At 46.7% G+C, this 20,556-nt stretch overlaps 1 protein-coding gene across 1 annotated transcript in view; it reads right to left on the bottom strand.

Moving 5' to 3' along the window:
* PSAP (prosaposin) overlaps positions 1 to 20,556 on the bottom strand; it is a 278,471-nt gene that overhangs the window by 66,042 nt on the left and 191,873 nt on the right. The window contains exons 11-12 of the mRNA XM_069240560.1: positions 19,771 to 19,934; positions 18,142 to 18,222 (exon numbers count right to left, since the gene is read on the bottom strand). Of these exons, the coding sequence (XP_069096661.1) occupies positions 18,142 to 18,222; positions 19,771 to 19,934 (245 nt within the window). The remainder of the gene's footprint in view (positions 1 to 18,141; positions 18,223 to 19,770; positions 19,935 to 20,556) is intronic.

The raw sequence follows: 20,556 nt of genomic DNA, 5'->3' as shown, positions 1-20,556 counted from the left end.
TGGCAGACCCTGGCATCCAGGTAAGTCCCTTGTAACTGGTACTTCTAGTACCAAGGGCCCTGATGCCAAGGAAGGTCTCTAAGGGCTGCAGCATGTCTTATGCCACCCTGGAGACCTCTCACTCAGCACAGACACACTGCTTGCCAGCTTGTGTGTGCTAGTGAGAACAAAACGAGTAAGTCGACATGGCACTCCCCTCAGGGTGCCATGCCAGCCTCTCACTGCCTATGCAAGTATAGGTCAGTCACCCCTCTAGCAGGCCTTACAGCCCTAAGGCAGGGTGCACTATACCATAGGTGAGGGTACCAGTGCATGAGCATGGTACCCCTACAGTGTCTAAACAAAACCTTAGACATTGTAAGTGCAGGGTAGCCATAAGAGTATATGGTCTGGGAGTTTGTCAAACACGAACTCCACAGCACCATAATGGCTACACTGAAAACTGGGAAGTTTGGTATCAAACTTCTCAGCACAATAAATGCACACTGATGCCAGTGTACATTTTATTGCAAAATACACCCCAGAGGGCACCTTAGAGGTGCCCCCTGAAACTTAACCGACTGTCTGTGTAGGCTGACTAGTTCCAGCAGCCTGCCACACTAGAAACATGTTGCTGGCCCCATGGGGAGAGTGCCTTTGTCACTCTGAGGCCAGTAACAAAGCCTGGACTGGGTGGAGATGCTAACACCTCCCCCAGGCAGGAGCTGTAACACCTGGCGGTGAGCCTCAAAGGCTCACCTCTTTGTTACAGCCCAGCAGGGCACTCCAGCTTAGTGGAGTTGCCCGCCCCCTCCGGCCACGGCCCCCACTTTTGGCGGCAAGGCTGGAGGGAACAAAGAAAGCAACAAGGAGGAGTCACTGGCCAGTCAGGACAGCCCCTAAGGTGTCCTGAGCTGAGGTGACTGACTTTTAGAAATCCTCCATCTTGCAGATGGAGGATTCCCCCAATAGGGTTAGGATTGTGACCCCCTCCCCTTGGGTGGAGGCACAAAGAGGGTGTACCCACCCTCAGGGCTAGTAGCCATTGGCTACTAACCCCCCAGACCTAAACACGCCCTTAAATTTAGTATTTAAGGGCTACCCTGAACCCTAGAAAATTAGATTCCTGCAACAACAAGAAGAAGGACTGCCCAGCTGAAAACCCCTGCAGAGGAAGACCAGAAGACAACAACTGCCTTGGCTCCAGAAACTCACCGGCCTGTCTCCTGCCTTCCAAAGAACTCTGCTCCAGCGACGCCTTACAAAGGGACCAGCGACCTCTGAATCCTCTGAGGACTGCCCTGCTTCGACGACGACAAGAAACTCCCGAGGACAGCGGACCTGCTCCAAAAAGACTGCAACTTTGTTTCAAGAAGCAGCTTTAAAGAACCCTGCAACTCCCCGCAAGAAGCGTGAGACTTGCAACACTGCACCCGGCGACCCCGACCCGGCTGGTGGAGAACCAACACCTCAGGGAGGACCCCCGGACTACTCTACGACAGTGAGTACCAAAACCTGTCCCCCCTGAGCCCCCACAGCGCCGCCTGCAGAGGGAATCCCGAGGCTTCCCCTGACCGCGACTCTCTGAAACCTAAGTCCCGACGCCTGGAAAAGACGCTGCACCCGCAGCCCCCAGGACCTGAAGGACCGGACTTTCACTGCAGAAGTGACCCCCAGGAGTCCCTCTCCCTTGCCCAAGTGGAGGTTTCCCCGAGGAAGCCCCCCCTTGCCTGCCTGCAGCGCTAAAGAGATCCCTTGATCTCTCATTGACTAACATTGCGAACCTGACGCTTGTTCTAACACTGCACCCGGCCGCCCCCGCGCCGCTGAGGGTGAAATTTCTGTGTGGGCTTGTGTCCCCCCCGGTGCCCTACAAAACCCCCCCTGGTCTGCCCTCCAAAGACGCGGGTACTTACCTGCAAGCAGACCGGAACCGGGGCACCCCCTTCTCTCCATTGAAGCCTATGCGTTTTGGGCACCACCTTGAACTCTGCACCTGACCGGCCCTGAGCTGCTGGTGTGGTAACTTTGGGGTTGCTCTGAACCCCCAACGGTGGGCTACCTTGGACCAAGAACTGAACCCTGTAAGTGTCTTACTTACCTGGTAAAACTAACAAATACTTACCTCCCCCAGGAACTGTGAAAATTGCACGAAGTGTCCACTTTTAAAATAGCTATTTGTGAATAACTTGAAAAGTATACATGCAATTGAAATGATTCAAAGTTCCTAATGTACTTACCTGCAATACCTTTCAAACAAGATATTACATGTTAAATTTGAACCTGTGGTTCTTAAAATAAACTAAGAAAAGATATTCTTCTATAACAAAACCTATTGGCTGGATTTGTCTCCGAGTGTGTGTACCTCATTTATTGTCTATGTGTATGTACAACAAATGCTTAACACTACTCCTTGGATAAGCCTACTGCTCGACCACACTACCACAAAATAGAGCATTAGTATTATCTCTTTTACCACTATTTTACCTCTAAGGGGAACCCTTGGACTCTGTGCATGCTATTCCTTACTTTGAAATAGCACATACAGAGCCAACTTCCTACACGAATTTAGGAGTTTTCCACTACCAGGACATATAAAACACACCTGTATATGCCCTGCCTTCTACCTACATAGCACCCTGCACTATGGGCTACCTAGGGCCTACCTTAGAGGAGACATATGTAGAAAAGGGGGAGTTTAAGGCTTGGCAAGTACTTTTAAATGCCAAGCTGAAGTGGAAGTGAAACTGCACACACAGGCCTTGCAATGGCAGGCCTGAGACATGGTTAGGGGCTACGTATGTGGGTGCACAATCAGTGCAGCAGGCCTACTAGTAGCATTTCATTTACAGGCCCTGGGCACATGTAGTGCACTTCACAAGGGACTTACAGGTAAATTAAATATGCCAATTGGATATGAGCCAATGTTACCATGTTTGAAGGGAGAGAGCATATGCACTTTAGCACCGGTTAGCAGTGGTAAAGTGCGCAGAGTCCTAAAACCAGCAAAAACATGGTCAGAAAAATGGAGGGAGGCAGGCAAAAAGTTGGTGGATGACTACCCTAAGGCTGTCAGGTCTAACACAATGCTATAGAAACACCTAAAGGAGAAATGAGAGTAAGTGCTATTCAATCTAAGGGTTGGGTAGAAAAAAAAAGCCATTACTTGTGATAAAACAGGTCAAAAATGTGCAATGTTAATGAATGTATTAATCACTGGGTAAGCATGACCATCCTTGGTTTTCCTGAGATCAACGCACTCTGAGGATGTTGAAGGTATAAGTCATTTTCAGGATGATATTCTGTGTTTTTCTATGGATGAGCATGACAATATAGTGGACAAAGTGTTGATTTTACGTTTATGTTTGACAGTAAAAGTTGAAAAATACAAGCTAAAAGTAAATAGCATGTCATACGACTATTACTAAAGGTATCAAGCCTAAGGACAAGTTGGTGGATAACATAGAAAGCACTTGTACCAGAAAGTAAAGACGACTAAGGGTAATTTATAGGAGTCACTGAATTTTACTCTAATTTTGTTAAAACATTACAGAACACGACTTAAAAAAAGAATTTAAGAATTAATAAAAGGATTGTTAAGAGGACTAAAACATGTCAACACGAATTGGCATAAAGCAAGTAATTACCATGGTACCATAACTGGGTCGTTTCAGAATAGCTAATAAAAAAATACTGATGCTAGCACCTCTATTCTTGTTGCCATGTTAGGTGAATTCAAGAAGAAGTCAATGCATAAGCCTAGTGTACCTGGTTACTGAACAATGATAATCAGATACAGAATGGGAGATGATAGTTGTATTTTGGGCACTCAAAATCTTTAGAACTTAAGTTTGGATAAATGCATACCATTTGGGGTGTGAAAGAAAAGGACCTTTCATCCATTTGTTAACTACTAAAGCTTCTGGGAAGGGATTGAGATTCACAAAATGATTAGCACACTTACAATTACTTTATTTTATCATGCAGTTTTTGGCTGGTAAGGATAACAAATTTGCCAATGCTTTGTCGATAATTCAAATTTAAAGCTGGACTGCGATCAAATCCAAATGTAGAATAACCTGGATGGGTGGCAGTCATAGCGAACACAGTTGTGAAAACTAAACCAGAAGACACGTGGGAACAGGTTGTTAGGAATAATCTAATCCTATTAACTCTATTGATCACAGGGGAGTTGGTCTAGGCAACATGAAGGAAAGGAATGTTTAGGAGTGAGAAGAACGAACTTAGTGGAGTTTGAGAAGGACTGCAGAACGGGATACCTCCAGATTGGCATTGAGAAGGTTGATATAATCTGCATACAGATAACCTTGGCCTCATTGGGGAAGGACATGATTGGCCTCAGGATTATCACTGGAATTCAGAACAGATTTCAAGTATTATTAGCTGATTACTCCATATGTTTTAAGATGCAATTTATTGGAAGGGTAACAAAGAACAACCAGCAGTATGCCTGGAAAAAGTCAGGTGTTTTGACCACTGAGAATACATTATCAGGGTGCATGCAGAGCGTGGTAAGGCAGGGATCTTACTGGCAATGCTCACCAACCCCACCTCCAGGTGTTCCCCAATACTGGAGGACTCTCAAATAGGGGGTGCCTTTACAGGCAGGGGTAATATCAACTACCGATTCAAAGGCTATTATACTAATCTATGTGCACCTCCCTCTGAGGCACTACAAGACACCCTTGAGGTATTCTTGAGGCCAGCAGTATTGCTATGCATAGATGCTGAATAGATTGAGGCGTTGGGAAGCCCCATATCAATACAAGAGGTGAGCTCTGCCTTTAAGGGCATGGTTAAAAGTTCTGGGATCCAATGGCTTCCCCCATTGAATTTTTTGCGACATATGCAGACAAGCTAGCTCCTAAACTAGTTGACTTATATGCCACAGTGCGAGAAGCTGGCAGGTGAATGTCCACCACATGGGAGGCATTGGTGATTCCTTTTCCGAAACCAGGGCGACCTACCCAGGATGCCAAATCATACCGACCGCTATCAATGCTCAACGTAGATTATAACATCCTGAGTCGTATACTGGCACCCTGCCCCCTCCCAACACATGACAAAACTCATAACCGTGATCACAATGGTTTTACCCCAGGACAGAACACAGTTTTGAACATATGCAGAGTGTTCTCTATCTTGGAAACTGCCTGTCCAGAGTAGGACAAAACGATAATCACGTTGATAGACATAGAAAAGGCCTATGACAATCTGAAATGGGATTACTTGTATCAGGTCTTGGAAGCATTGGGACTGGGGGTGTGTTTTGTCCACTGGATTAAGACTAAAAGTCTCTACACAGGCCCCCATGAGCAGGTGCAAACAGGTAGAGTAATATCTGACTCCTATGTGGCTGGTGGAGGAACCAAGACAGGGCTTCCCCCTCTCACCCATCTCATTTGCCCTCGCCATTGGCCAGCTGGGCACAGTTGGGGCCCTCCTGCCAGGGGCTGAACCACCAAGGTGCCTCCAAATGGATTGCATTATACGCAGATGATATCTTCCTATTCTGTGCAAATGCAGAAAAGGACCTACCTGGCACTCTGTGCTGGACCTGCTCAGCACTATTTCTGGTCTTCACATAAACTGGCAGAAGTCACTAGTGCTCCCCCTGCACCTCTATATGCAGAAGGGGCAACATCTTTCTGGGTTCATGTGGGAGGGCTCCTGCATGAAATATCTGGGAGTAAAGGTATACCATGATCCCAAAAATATCCTAGAGGGCAACATAGGCACAGCCATTAGATCCTTCCGCTCAAGTGTGGGCTTCTGGACAACACTCCCCGGTTTGGCGGCAGGATATATAGCAGTGACAAAGATGTTGGTGCTCCCTCGCCTGCTTTACTTATTTACTACATTACCAGTAGTTATTCCCCATAAACTGTCTGCGGAACTAAACTCACCGATGATGGAACTTGCATGGGGTGGTGGGCAGGCGTAGAGTGGCTATGACTAAATTGTGCCAGCCCACCACTGATGGACTGGCTGCCCAGACCTGGGGCTGTACTATCTAGCAACCAAAATCCAATGGTTCAACCAGTGGCTTCACTATGACTGAACCAGGAGGGAGAAATCCTTTGGGGTACCCCACCCAGGATACTGTTTCAGACACCTAAAAAAAAAAAAAAAAACTCTAATTGACAATACATGATAACTCCAGGTGGTCCGACATTGCTGGCTGTGTTGCCTACAGTGCACTCAAACCCCCAAACCTTACTTCCTAAATTTGCCATTACAGGCCCTTAGGTCTTTGACTAGGACGGGAATGTTACAGGAGGTAACAGAATAGATGACATATGGCATTACCATAGTGGGTGACCTTTATAGGAATGGTGAACTACTGCCTATACCAGCAATAATAGAATAATAGAGACATATGAATTGCCTCTGGGGGCAGTTCAATGACGCTGACAGTGCAAAACCATTGGGGACAGATTAATGGAACACCCCCTGTAAGGAAATGCCTCCTTGGCATGGTTGCCCCCTGACTTTTTGCCTTTGCTGATGCTATGTTTACAATTGAAAGTGTGCTGAGGCCTGCTAACCAGGCCCCAGCACCAGTGTTCTTTCCCTAACCTGTACTTTTGTATCCACAATTGGCAGACCCTGGCATCCAGATAAGTCCCTTGTAACTGGTACTTCTAGTACCAAGGGCCCTGATGCCAAGGAAGGTCTCTAAGGGCTGCAGCATGTCTTATGCCACCCTGGAGACCTCTCACTCAGCACAGACACACTGCTTGCCAGCTTGTGTGTGCTAGTGAGGACAAAACGAGTAAGTCGACATGGCACTCCCCTCAGGGTGCCATGCCAGCCTCTCACTGCCTATGCAGTATAGGTAAGCCACCCCTCTAGCAGGCCTTACAGCCCTAAGGCAGGGTGCACTATACCATAGGTGAGGGTACCAGTGCATGAGCATGGTACCCCTACAGTGTCTAAACAAAACCTTAGACATTGTAAGTGCAGGGTAGCCATAAGAGTATATGGTCTGGGAGTCTGTCAAACACGAACTCCACAGCACCATAATGGCTACACTGAAAACTGGGAAGTTTGGTATCAAACTTCTCAGCACAATAAATGCACACTGATGCCAGTGTACATTTTATTGTAAAATACACCACAGAGGGCACCTTAGAGGTGCCCCCTGAAACTTAACCGACTGTCTGTGTAGGCTGACTAGTTCCAGCAGCCTGCCACACCAGAGACATGTTGCTGGCCCCATGGGGAGAGTGCCTTTGTCACTCTGAGGCCAGTAACAAAGCCTGCACTGGGTGGAGATGCTAACACCTCCCCCAGGCAGGAGCTGTGACACCTGGCGGTGAGCCTCAAAGGCTCCCCCCTTTGTCACAGCCCAGCAGGGCACTCCAGCTTAGTGGAGTTGCCCGCCCCCTCCGGCCACGGCCCCCACTTTTGGCGGCAAGGCTGGAGGGAACAAAGAAAGCAACAAGGAGGAGTCACTGGCCAGTCAGGACAGCCCCTAAGGTGTCCTGAGCTGAGGTGACTCTGACTTTTAGAAATCCTCCATCTTGCAGATGGAGGATTCCCCCAATAGGGTTAGGATTGTGACCCCCTCCCCTTGGGAGGAGGCACAAAGAGGGTGTACCCACCCTCAGGGCTAGTAGCCATTGGCTACTAACCCCCCAGACCTAAACACGCCCTTAAATTTAGTATTTAAGGGCTACCCTGAACCCTAGAAAATTAGATTCCTGCAAACTACAAGAAGAAGGACTGCCTAGCTGAAAACCCCTGCAGAGGAAGACCAGAAGACGACAACTGCCTTGGCTCCAGAAACTCACCGGCCTGTCTCCTGCCTTCCAAAGATCCTGCTCCAGCGACGCCTTCCAAAGGGACCAGCGACCTCGACACCCTCTGAGGACTGCCCCTGCTTCGAAAAGACAAGAAACTCCAGAGGACAGCGGACCTGCTCCAAGAAAAGCTGCAACTTTGTTTCCAGCAACTTTAAAGAACCCTGCAAGCTCCCCGCAAGAAGCGTGAGACTTGCAACACTGCACCCGGCGACCCCGACTCGGCTGGTGGCGATCCAACACCTCAGGAGGGACCCCAGGACTACTCTGATACTGTGAGTACCAAAACCTGACCCCCCTGAGTCCCCACAGCGCCGCCTGCAGAGGGAATCCCGAGGCTTCCCCTGACCGCGACTCTTTGAACCTAAACTCCCGACGCCTGGGAGAGACCCTGCACCCGCAGCCCCCAGGACCTGAAGGACCGGACTTTCACTGGAGAAGTGACCCCCAGGAGTCCCTCTCCCTTGCCCAAGTGGAGGTTTCCCCGAGGAATCCCCCCCTTGCCTGCCTGCAGCGCTGAAGAGATCCCGAGATCTCCCATTGACTTCCATTACAAACCCGACGCTTGTTTCTACACTGCACCCGGCCGCCCCCGCGCTGCTGAGGGTGAAATTTCTGTGTGGGCTTGTGTCCCCCCCGGTGCCCTACAAAACCCCCCTGGTCTGCCCTCCGAAGACGCGGGTACTTACCTGCAAGCAGACCGGAACCGGGGCACCCCCTTCTCTCCATTCTAGCCTATGTGTTTTGGGCACCACTTTGAACTCTGCACCTGACCGGCCCTGAGCTGCTGGTGTGGTGACTTTGGGGTTGCTCTGAACCCCCAACGGTGGGCTACCTTGGACCAAGAACTAAGCCCTGTAAGTGTCTTACTTACCTGGTTAATCTAACAAATACTTACCTCCCCTAGGAACTGTGAAAATTGCACTAAGTGTCCACTTTTAAAACAGCTATTTGTGAATAACTTGAAGTATACATGCAATTTTGATGATTTGAAGTTCCTAAAGTACTTACCTGCAATACCTTTCGAATGAGCTATTACATGTAGAATTTGAACCTGTGGTTCTTAAAATAAACTAAGAAAAGATATTTTTTCTATATAAAAACCTATTGGCTGGATTTGTCTCTGAGTGTGTGTACCTCATTTATTGTCTGTGTGTATGTACAACAAATGCTTAACACTACTCCTTGGATAAGCCTACTGCTCGACCACACTACCACAAAATAGAGCATTAGTATTATCTATTTTTACCACTATTTTACCTCTAAGGGGAACCCTTGGACTCTGTGCATGCTATTCCTTACTTTGAAATAGCACATACAGAGCCAACTTCCTACATTGGTGGATCAGCGGTGGGGTACAAGACTTTGCATTTGCTGGACTACTCAGCCAATACCTGATCACACGACAAATTCCAAAATTGTCATTAGAAATTGATTTTTGCAATTTGAAAAGTTTTCTAAATTCTTAAAAGACCTGCTAGGGCCTTGTGTTAGATCCTGTTTAGCATTTCTTTTAGAGTTTAAAAGTTTGTAAAAGTTTGAATTAGATTCTAGAACCAGTTGTAGATTCTTAAAAAGTATTCCAACTTTTAGAAGCAAAATGTCTAGCACAGATGTGACTGTGGTGGAACTCGACACCACACCTTACCTCCATCTTAAGATGAGGGAGCTAAGGTCACTCTGTAAAATAAAGAAAATAACAATGGGCCCCAAACCTACCAAAATACAGCTCCAGGAGCTTTTGGCAGAGTTTGAAAAGGCCAACCCCTCTGAGGGTGGCAACTCAGAGGAAGAGGATAGTGACTTGGAGGAAAATTCCCCCCTACCAATCCTATCTAGGGAGAACAGGGTCCCTCAAACCCTGACTCCAAAAATAATAGTCAGAGATGCTGGTTCCCTCACAGGAGAGACCAACACCTCTGAAATCACTGAGGATAGCCCCAGTGAAGAGGACATCCAGTTAGCCAGGATGGCCAAAAGATTGGCTTTGGAAAGACAGATCCTAGCCATAGAGAGGGAAAGACAAGAGATGGGCCTAGGACCCATCAATGGTGGCAGCAACATAAATAGGGTCAGAGATTCTCCTGACATGTTGAAAATCCCTAAAGGGATTGTAACTAAATATGAAGATGGTGATGACATCACCAAATGGTTCACAGCTTTTGAGAGGGCTTGTGTAACCAGAAAAGTGAACAGATCTCACTGGGGTGCTCTCCTTTGGGAAATGTTCACAGGAAAGTGTAGGGATAGACTCCTCACACTCTCTGGACAAGATGCAGAATCTTATGACCTCATGAAGGGTACCCTGATTGAGGGCTTTGGATTCTCCACTGAGGAGTATAGGATTAGATTCAGGGGGGCTCAAAAATCCTCGAGCCAGACCTGGGTTGACTTTGTAGACTACTCAGTGAAAACACTAGATGGTTGGATTCAAGGCAGTGGTGTAAGTAATTATGATGGGCTGTACAATTTATTTGTGAAAGAACACCTGTTAAGTAATTGTTTCAATGATAAACTGCATCAGCATCTGGTAGACCTAGGACCAATTTCTCCCCAAGAATTGGGAAAGAAGGCGGACCATTGGGTCAAGACAAGGGTGTCCAAGACTTCAACAGGGGGTGACCAAAAGAAAGGGGTCACAAAGACTCCCCAGGGGAAGGGTGATGAGACAACCAAAACTAAAAATAGTAAAGAGTCTTCTACAGGCCCCCAAAAACCTGCACAGGAGGGTGGGCCCAGAGCCTCTTCACAAAACAATGGGTACAAGGGTAAAAACTTTGATCCCAAAAAGGCCTGGTGTCATAGCTGTAAACAGCATGGACACCAAACTGGAGACAAGGCCTGTCCCAAGAAAGGTTCCACTCCAAACTTCCATCCAGGTAACACTGGTATGGCTAGTCTCCAAGTGGGATCAACAGTGTGCCCAGAGCAAATCAGGGTCCACACTGAAGCTACTCTAGTTTCTGAGGGTGGGGTGGATTTAGCCACACTAGCTGTCTGGCCGCCTAACATGCAAAAATACAGACAGCAACTCTTAATTAATGGGACTAGAATAGAGGGCCTGAGGGATAAAGGTGCCAGTGTCACCATGGTGACAGAGAAACTGGTTTCCCCCGGCCAATACCTGACTGGAAAAACTTACACAGTCACCAACGCTGACAATCAGAGAAAAGTACATCCCATGGCAATGGTTACTTTAGAATGGGGAGGGGTCAATGGCCTGAAACAGGTGGTGGTCTCCTCAAATATCCCAGTGGACTGTCTGCTTGGAAATGACCTGGAGTCCTCAGCATGGGCTGAGGTAGAACTAAAAACCCATGCAGCAATGCTGGGTATCCCTGAACTGGTGTGTGTGAAAACAAGAGCACAATGCAAGGCACAGGGTGAACAAGTAGAGCTGGAGTCTGGAAGAATGGCCCAGCCTACCAAGAGAACAGGAAAGTCAGTTGGGAAACCAACTGCAACACAGCAAAAGAAAAGGAACCTCTCTTCTCAGGAAGAAGTTCTGCCCTCTGAGGGAACTGAGCCTTTGGGGCTTGAACCTTATCAGGTTGAGCTCTTAGGCCCAGGGGGACCCTCAAGGGAGGAGCTGTGTAAGGGACAAGAAACCTGTCCCTCTCTTGAAGGCCTTAGGCAGCAAGCTGCTGAAGAGTCCAAAGGCAAGAAAAATGGAACACATAGGGTCTATTGGGAAGATGGGCTCCTGTACACTGAGGCCAGAGACCCCAAACCTGGTGCCACTAGGAGAGTGGTAGTGCCTCAGCTGTTCAGGAAGTTCATCCTAACATTGGCCCATGACATTCCCCTTGCTGGACATTTGGGACAAACCAAGACGTGGGAGAGGTTAGTCAACCACTTCTACTGGCCCAATATGTCCAACATGGTTAAGGAGTTTTGCCTCTCCTGCCCCACCTGTCAAGCCAGTGGTAAGACAGGTGGGCATCCAAAGGCCCCCCTCATTCCACTTCCAGTGGTGGGGGTTCCCTTTGAAAGAGTGGGTGTGGACATAGTTGGTCCACTGGAACCTCCCACAGCCTCAGGAAATATGTATATCCTGGTAGTAGTGGATCATGCTACCAGGTATCCTGAAGCTATTCCCCTTAGGTCGACTACTGCCCCTGCAGTAGCCAAGGCCCTCATTGGTATCTTTACCAGAGTGGGTTTCCCTAAGGAGGTGGTGTCTGACAGAGGTACCAACTTCATGTCAGCATACCTAAAGCACATGTGGAATGAGTGTGGGGTGACTTATAAATTCACTACACCATACCATCCACAAACTAATGGCTTAGTTGAGAGATTCAACAAGACATTAAAGGGCATGATCATGGGGCTCCCAGAAAAACTCAAAAGGAGATGGGATGTCCTCTTGCCATGTCTGCTTTTCGCTTACAGAGAGGTGCCACAGAAGGGAGTAGGATTCTCACCCTTTGAACTTCTGTTTGGTCATCCTGTAAGGGGACCACTTGCTCTTGTTAAAGAAGGCTGGGAGAGACCTCTCCATGAGCCTAAACAGGACATAGTGGACTATGTACTTGGCCTTCGCTCTAGAATGGCAGAGTACATGGAAAAGGCAACCAAAAACCTTGAGGCCAGCCAACAGCTCCAGAAGTTTTGGTATGACCAAAAGGCTGCACTGGTTGAGTTCCAACCAGGGCAGAAAGTCTGGGTTCTGGAGCCTGTGGCTCCCAGGGCACTCCAGGACAAATGGAGTGGCCCTTACCCAGTACTAGAAAGGAAGAGTCAGGTCACCTACCTGGTGGACCTGGGCACAAGCAGGAGCCCCAAGAGGGTGATCCATGTAAACCGCCTTAAGCTCTTCCACGACAGGGCTGATGTCAACCTGTTGATGGTAACAGATGAGGATCAGGAGGCAGAGATTGAACCTCTCCCTGATCTTCTGTCATCAGACCCAAAAGATGGCACAGTAGATGGAGTGATCTACTCAGACACCCTCTCTGGCCAACAGCAAGCTGATTGTAGGAGAGTCCTACAACAGTTTCCTGAACTCTTCTCCTTAACCCCTGGTCAGACACACCTGTGTACCCATGATGTGGACACAGGAGACAGCATGCCTGTCAAGAACAAAATCTTTAGACAATCTGACCATGTTAAAGAAAGCATCAAGGTGGAAGTCCACAAGATGCTGGAATTGGGAGTAATTGAGCGCTCTGACAGCCCCTGGGCTAGCCCAGTGGTCTTAGTCCCCAAACCTCACACCAAAGATGGAAAGAAAGAGATGAGGTTTTGTGTGGACTACAGAGGGCTCAATTCTGTCACCAAGACAGATGCCCATCCAATTCCAAGAGCTGATGAGCTCATTGATAAATTAGGTGCTGCCAAATTTCTAAGTACCTTTGACTTGACAGCAGGGTACTGGCAAATAAAAATGGCACCTGGAGCAAAAGAAAAGACAGCATTCTCCACACCTGATGGGCATTATCAGTTTACTGTTATGCCCTTTGGTTTAAAGAATGCCCCTGCCACCTTCCAAAGGTTGGTGAATCAAGTCCTTGCTGGCTTGGAGTCCTTTAGCACAGCTTATCTTGATGATATTGCTGTCTTTAGCTCCACCTGGCAGGATCACCTGGTCCACCTAAGGAAGGTTTTGAAGGCTCTGCAATCTGCAGGCCTCTCTATCAAGGCATCCAAATGCCAGATAGGGCAGGGAACTGTGGTTTACTTGGGACACCTTGTAGGTGGAGGCCAAGTTCAGCCACTCCAACCCAAGATCCAGACTATTCTGGACTGGGTAGCTCCAAAAACCCAGACTCAAGTCAGGGCATTCCTTGGCTTGAGTGGGTATTATAGGAGGTTTGTGAAGGGATATGGATCCATTGTGACAGCCCTCACTGAACTCACCTCCAAGAAAATGCCCAAGAAAGTGAACTGGACTGTGGAATGCCAACAGGCCTTTGACACCCTGAAACAAGCAATGTGCTCAGCACCAGTTCTAAAAGCTCCAGATTATTCTAAGCAGTTCATTGTGCAGACTGATGCCTCTGAACATGGGATAGGGGCAGTTTTGTCCCAAACAAATGATGATGGCCTTGACCAGCCTGTTGCTTTCATTAGCAGGAGGTTACTCCCCAGGGAGCAGCGTTGGAGTGCCATTGAGAGGGAGGCCTTTGCTGTGGTTTGGTCCCTGAAGAAGCTGAGACCATACCTCTTTGGGACTCACTTCCTCGTTCAAACTGACCACAGACCTCTCAAATGGCTGATGCAAATGAAAGGTGAAAATCCTAAACTGTTGAGGTGGTCCATCTCCCTACAGGGAATGGACTTTATAGTGGAACACAGACCTGGGACTGCCCATGCCAATGCAGATGGCCTTTCCAGGTTCTTCCACTTAGAAAATGAAGACTCTCTTGGGAAAGGTTAGTCTCATCCTCTTTCGTTTGGGGGGGGGGGGGTTGTGTAAGGAAATGCCTCCTTGGCATGGTTGCCCCCTGACTTTTTGCCTTTGCTGATGCTATGTTTACAATTGAAAGTGTGCTGAGGCCTGCTAACCAGGCCCCAGCACCAGTGTTCTTTCCCTAACCTGTACTTTTGTATCCACAATTGGCAGACCCTGGCATCCAGATAAGTCCCTTGTAACTGGTACTTCTAGTACCAAGGGCCCTGATGCCAAGGAAGGTCTCTAAGGGCTGCAGCATGTCTTATGCCACCCTGGAGACCTCTCACTCAGCACAGACACACTGCTTGCCAGCTTGTGTGTGCTAGTGAGGACAAAACGAGTAAGTCGACATGGCACTCCCCTCAGGGTGCCATGCCAGCCTCTCACTGCCTATGCAGTATAGGTAAGCCACCCCTCTAGCAGGCCTTACAGCCCTAAGGCAGGGTGCACTATACCATAGGTGAGGGTACCAGTGCATGAGCATGGTACCCCTACAGTGTCTAAACAAAACCTTAGACATTGTAAGTGCAGGGTAGCCATAAGAGTATATGGTCTGGGAGTCTGTCAAACACGAACTCCACAGCACCATAATGGCTACACTGAAAACTGGGAAGTTTGGTATCAAACTTCTCAGCACAATAAATGCACACTGATGCCAGTGTACATTTTATTGTAAAATACACCACAGAGGGCACCTTAGAGGTGCCCCCTGAAACTTAACCGACTGTCTGTGTAGGCTGACTAGTTCCAGCAGCCTGCCACACCAGAGACATGTTGCTGGCCCCATGGGGAGAGTGCCTTTGTCACTCTGAGGCCAGTAACAAAGCCTGCACTGGGTGGAGATGCTAACACCTCCCCCAGGCAGGAGCTGTGACACCTGGCGGTGAGCCTCAAAGGCTCACCCCTTTGTCACAGCCCAGCAGGGCACTCCAGCTTAGTGGAGTTGCCCGCCCCCTCCGGCCACGGCCCCCACTTTTGGCGGCAAGGCTGGAGGGAACAAAGAAAGCAACAAGGAGGAGTCACTGGCCAGTCAGGACAGCCCCTAAGGTGTCCTGAGCTGAAGTGACTCTAACTTTTAGAAATCCTCCATCTTGCAGATGGAGGATTCCCCCAATAGGGTTAGGAATGTGACCCCCTCCCCTTGGGAGGAGGCACAAAGAGGGTGTACCCACCCTCAGGGCTAGTAGCCATTGGCTACTAACCCCCCAGACCTAAACACGCCCTTAAATTTAGTATTTAAGGGCTACCCTGAACCCTAGAAAATTAGATTCCTGCAACTACAAGAAGAAGGACTGCCTAGCTGAAAACCCCTGCAGCGGAAGACCAGAAGACGACAACTGCCTTGGCTCCAGAAACTCACCGGCCTGTCTCCTGCCTTCCAAAGATCCTGCTCCAGCGACGCCTTCCAAAGGGACCAGCGACCTCGACATCCTCTGAGGACTGCCCCTGCTTCGAAAAGACAAGAAACTCCCGAGGACAGCGGACCTGCTCCAAGAAAAGCTGCAACTTTGTTTCCAGCAGCTTTAAAGAACCCTGCAAGCTCCCCGCAAGAAGCGTGAGACTTGCAACACTGCACCCGGCGACCCCGACTCGGCTGGTGGAGATCCGACACCTCAGGCGGGACCCCAGGACTACTCTGATACTGTGAGTACCAAAACCTGTCCCCCCTGAGCCCCCACAGCGCCGCCTGCAGAGGGAATCCCGAGGCTTCCCCTGACCGCGACTCTTTGAACCTAAAGTCCCGACGCCTGGGAGAGACCCTGCACCCGCAGCCCCCAGGACCTGAAGGACCGGACTTTCACTGGAGAAGTGACCCCCAGGAGTCCCTCTCCCTTGCCCAAGTGGAGGTTTCCCCGAGGAATCCCCCCCTTGCCTGCCTGCAGCGCTGAAGAGATCCCGAGATCTCTCATAGACTAACATTGCGAACCCGACGCTTGTCTCTACACTGCACCCAGCCGCCCCCGCGCCGCTGAGGGTGAAATTTCTGTGTGGACTTGTGTCCCCCCCGGTGCCCTACAAAATCCCCCTGGTCTGCCCTCCGAAGACGCGGGTACTTACCTGCAAGCAGACCGGAACCGGGGCACCCCCTTCTCTCCATTCTAGCCTATGTGTTTTGGGCACCACTTTGAACTCTGCACCTGACCGGCCCTGAGCTGCTGGTGTGGTAACTTTGGGGTTGCTCTGAACCCCCAACGGTGGGCTACCTTGGACCAAGAACTAAGCCCTGTAAGTGTCTTACTTACCTGGTTAACCTAACAAATACTTACCTCCCCTAGGAACTGTGAAAATTGCACTAAGTGTCCACTTTTAAAACAGCTATTTGTGAATAACTTGAAAAGTATACCTGCAATTTTGATGATTTGAAGTTCCTAAAGTACTTACCTGCAATACCTTTCGAATGAGATATTACATGTAGAATTTGAACCTGTGGTTCTTAAAATAAACTAAGAAAAGATATTTTTCTATATAAAAACCTATTGGCTGGATTTGTCTCTGAGTGTGTGTACCTCATTTATTGTCTACGTGTATGTACAACAAATGCTTAACACTACTCCTTGGATAAGCCTACTGCTCGACCACACTACCACAAAATAGAGCATTAGTATTATCTCTTTTTGCCACTATCTTACCTCTAAGGGGAACCCTTGGACTCTGTGCATGCTATTCCTTACTTTGAAATAGCACATACAGAGCCAACTTCCTACAACAGGTAATAACACCAAAAATCAGTTCCGAGGTGAAAAATTATTTATCTAATTGGATCATACACCAAAAGACAGTTGTGAACAATCCTAGAGCGAACAATCTTGTTGAAAGAATAGAATAATTAAAGAAAGTATCCAATTAGCTGGCAGAGTAGTAGTGGTGCATATAAAGCAAATGATATGGGAGTATAGCACCATTAGGCATAGAACAACAAGTTTTTTGCAATTTTAATTTTTGCATGAAAGGAAACTAAAGTTGGCTTATAGCATGGGTAAGCTGGACACGTCTTATGCTGCACGAAGTGATAAAGTTATAAAGTTGAGAAAAGTGAGAATACTGTATAAAAATAATTTTGATAAGACAGAATTTAAAAAAACTTAAGGTGAACGAGGGACATGGCTAAAATCAAAGTAAAGTTAATGTGCGGAATGGAGATAATATTGTGAAGGAAGAGAACTTTTCCCCATAAAAAGTGCCACAGTTAAAGTCACATTGTTCAACTACGTTTGACCAAGAGCTTCAGACATGGTTCGATTTTGAAGAAATCTTGTATACCTTTGTTGTAAGAATGGTGCATCAACAAATTAATATGAAAATAAAATATGAAACGTGTGAATGTTTCTAATGTAAAGTCAAAGTATTGCAAAGCAAAAGCAAAGCTTGTGAGATCATAGTTTTGTGCAAGTTTCCTGGGGGTAGAATAGGAATACCAATTATAGAACAAGTTTAGTGTTCAAAGATCTGCATACAAAGAAAAGAGGTAGTAAAGCAAGAATACAGTCAACAATTGCAGCACAGAATTAAATGTAATGCAAAAGAATTGCTTACTTTTAACAAATCGTCCCGCGCAGTAACTCTTAATACTGGTTAGGGAATAAGATCATTTCATTATCGTGAAAGAGGGAACACAAATATGGCAGATGCTAATCCATCAGGTCCCAGACTCTCTGCTAACTGAAAAATGTGCCTTTGATCAAAGGCTCAATACTGATTAGCTAGTTTGGACACTTGGCTGCCTGGATGGCCTTTATTCCAAATAATAATTAAAAAACAAACTAGAACCTATGCACTCAAACTAATTTTCCATCAAACATTAGTAAATGTATGCTCTAAAAGAAGCAGTACCAACTGTCACCACAGAAACGGTCTGCAGTTTCACACCTACCTTCCCATAAATGAGTCTTTTTTTGATTTCTTTAATAGTATTGACACAAAGTAGAGCTTTAAAATGCTTACCATGCAGACAAATGAGGGATCAAGCATGATCAAAAGAAACTGCAAGAGCTCTGGGCCATACTGGTCAATATACTGGTCACACTAAAAGAAACAAAAAAACAAAAAAACATGTTAAAGTCTAGAAATCCTTGCTTCCATACAAGTTGCAACCGGGCACATTGGCAGCTTGATTACATACTCCAGTTCTCAGAACCCTGTCCACTAGGAAAAAAAAATCTAAAACAAACCTCATACAAATTAAACCCAAGTGGCTATTTTAATGTTTTAATGACGTACTTTCAGTATTGCTGAGCTACTCATTATCAAGAACCCGATTAAAGATGTCTGCTATAAGGGCTGAATTTTTTAACCCCATTATTAAGACCTAGTGGTGTCTTGGAACGAGGCTTTGTCTCTTTAGGCGCTACCACTCAAAGCATAGCCTGGGTGGAGACCTAGGCTAGGCCCAAGTACTGCTCCATGTGAAGTCTCTCTCACACTGAGATCAGCACAGCTCGCCAGGAGAAGGAAAAACATTTGTACCATATGGGTCTTGGAATTGCAACATAAAACTTTTCTCCGTAGATCTGGTAGCCAAGCTCTATATCAGATACACCCAGAACCTGCACAGTGACCCTCTATTGCACTCCACCTTTCCATGCACCAGAGGGGCCAGGAGGCTGTCTCTTCTCACTCACATAAGGGGACAGATTCAGTTGGCTGAATAAGGTTGTACTAACCGTAAAATTATCTGAAATGTTTATAACTGGTTAAATTCAGGTGAGACATTTTTAAAGTCATGGTTACGTGTTAAGCCTAATAGCTATGAACTAGTTAAACCAGCACATGAAATCAGAACTTCCTAGCAGCCATGGATACATTAAACTGGCTATGGTCAAGATGTTCTAGTGGCAATCTGGCCTCTAAAAGTTAGCACACTACTGTTTACTTGCTCGCCAATAACTCCATCACATTGAAAGAATTACAACCACTTCGAGCAAACACAAGTTGTGGTTCTCCTGTGACTTTGGGACTAACCAGACATCTAACTAGCTCCAGGTTACAACTGACTTAAATGATCTTAAGGACAGAACAAGCAAACTCACTGAAATGGGGGATTTTGGAATAATATTCCAAATATCTGTTGAGGAGTACCTTAACTTGTTCTTGGGTAATGGAAACTCAGCAGTTTAGGCCTCAATTCACTAAGACAACCATATGGTACTTTACTACTAGATTAGGGTCCACAGACCATGCATTTGAATCAGTTACATCCAAACTGAAATTCTTTCCAAAGAATATAATTGCTAATCTAATAGCTAAATTGCAACAACTGTTGCTATGCAGTTAAACGGCCAAAAGTTGTAACTAGGGTACACAATTTATCACAATATTGCAGCATAGCAACTACTGAGGATACATCACAACAAAAGACCACAGGAGCTCAAGAAAATGTCCCATAGTTGGTCATTCCTGTGGTAAATAAAGTACGCAAAACATCTATTCTCTGTACTTTGTCATTGTTCATGACGGAATACAAATGCCCTGAAATTGAGCCCACCACCTATCATATGGGGAGAACTCTACATGAACACATCTGTTACAAAGTTTAAATCTCACTCATTCAAACTGATCAAAACATGTAAGTACCTGCCCTTGCATTGATGGTGGAAGGAAGTTGCAAACAATCTCGAGTGCCTTCTCAATCTTGACCTGAGTGGCATTTTTTTCCAACACTTTATCAAGGTACATCACAATCATCTTGCAAGTTTCACAATAGCGACCAGATTGTAAATGGTTTGGAGAGATCATTGCTGTTCAAAAAGAATCATGTGAGCAAAGTTTAAATGTATCAGATAAAACATGAACTGAAGAATATGTAAAAGAAGTAATCTATTAAACTTGAATGCTCAACAACAGATCATTCATTATGCTCACGAATCAAAACACAAAATGCCTCAGATGTCTAACAGTGCTTCATTCTTAGGGGCTTATTTACAAGCCCCCTGCGCTGCTGGTGTTTACTCCCTCCCCTTCCCCCCCCACCACCACCCCAAATAAAAAGTGACAAGGGACTTGTAAATAAGTCCCTTCGTTGAGATCTTGCTCATCAAGAAATCCATTAAAAAACAAACAACCCTTAAATTCACAAAGCCTGTTCTTTAAGATCAATCCTTGCAACAAGACAAATTTACTATATCCAGCACTAATTGCCCTGCCATTACTAAAGCAGATGAACCTTCAGTCTGAGGTCAGACACGTTCCAAATAGATTTGTTGCTCCTCAAGTTTATAAAGTACCATCCAGTTATGCAACATTTGGGCAGAAGCAATGGGACTGAACAGTGGGTTAATGTTAAATGATGCAGCTCATGAGTTAGTAACTTAATAGTTATCCACAAAGAAGTTACTTACCTGTAATCCTAGTTCTCTATCA

The sequence above is a fragment of the Pleurodeles waltl genome, chromosome 6 (assembly GCF_031143425.1).
Source record: "Pleurodeles waltl isolate 20211129_DDA chromosome 6, aPleWal1.hap1.20221129, whole genome shotgun sequence".
NCBI classification, from domain to species: Eukaryota; Metazoa; Chordata; class Amphibia; order Caudata; family Salamandridae; genus Pleurodeles; species Pleurodeles waltl.
Note: the sequence above shows the minus strand (reverse complement) of the source record. Positions and strands in the feature narration are given on the sequence as shown.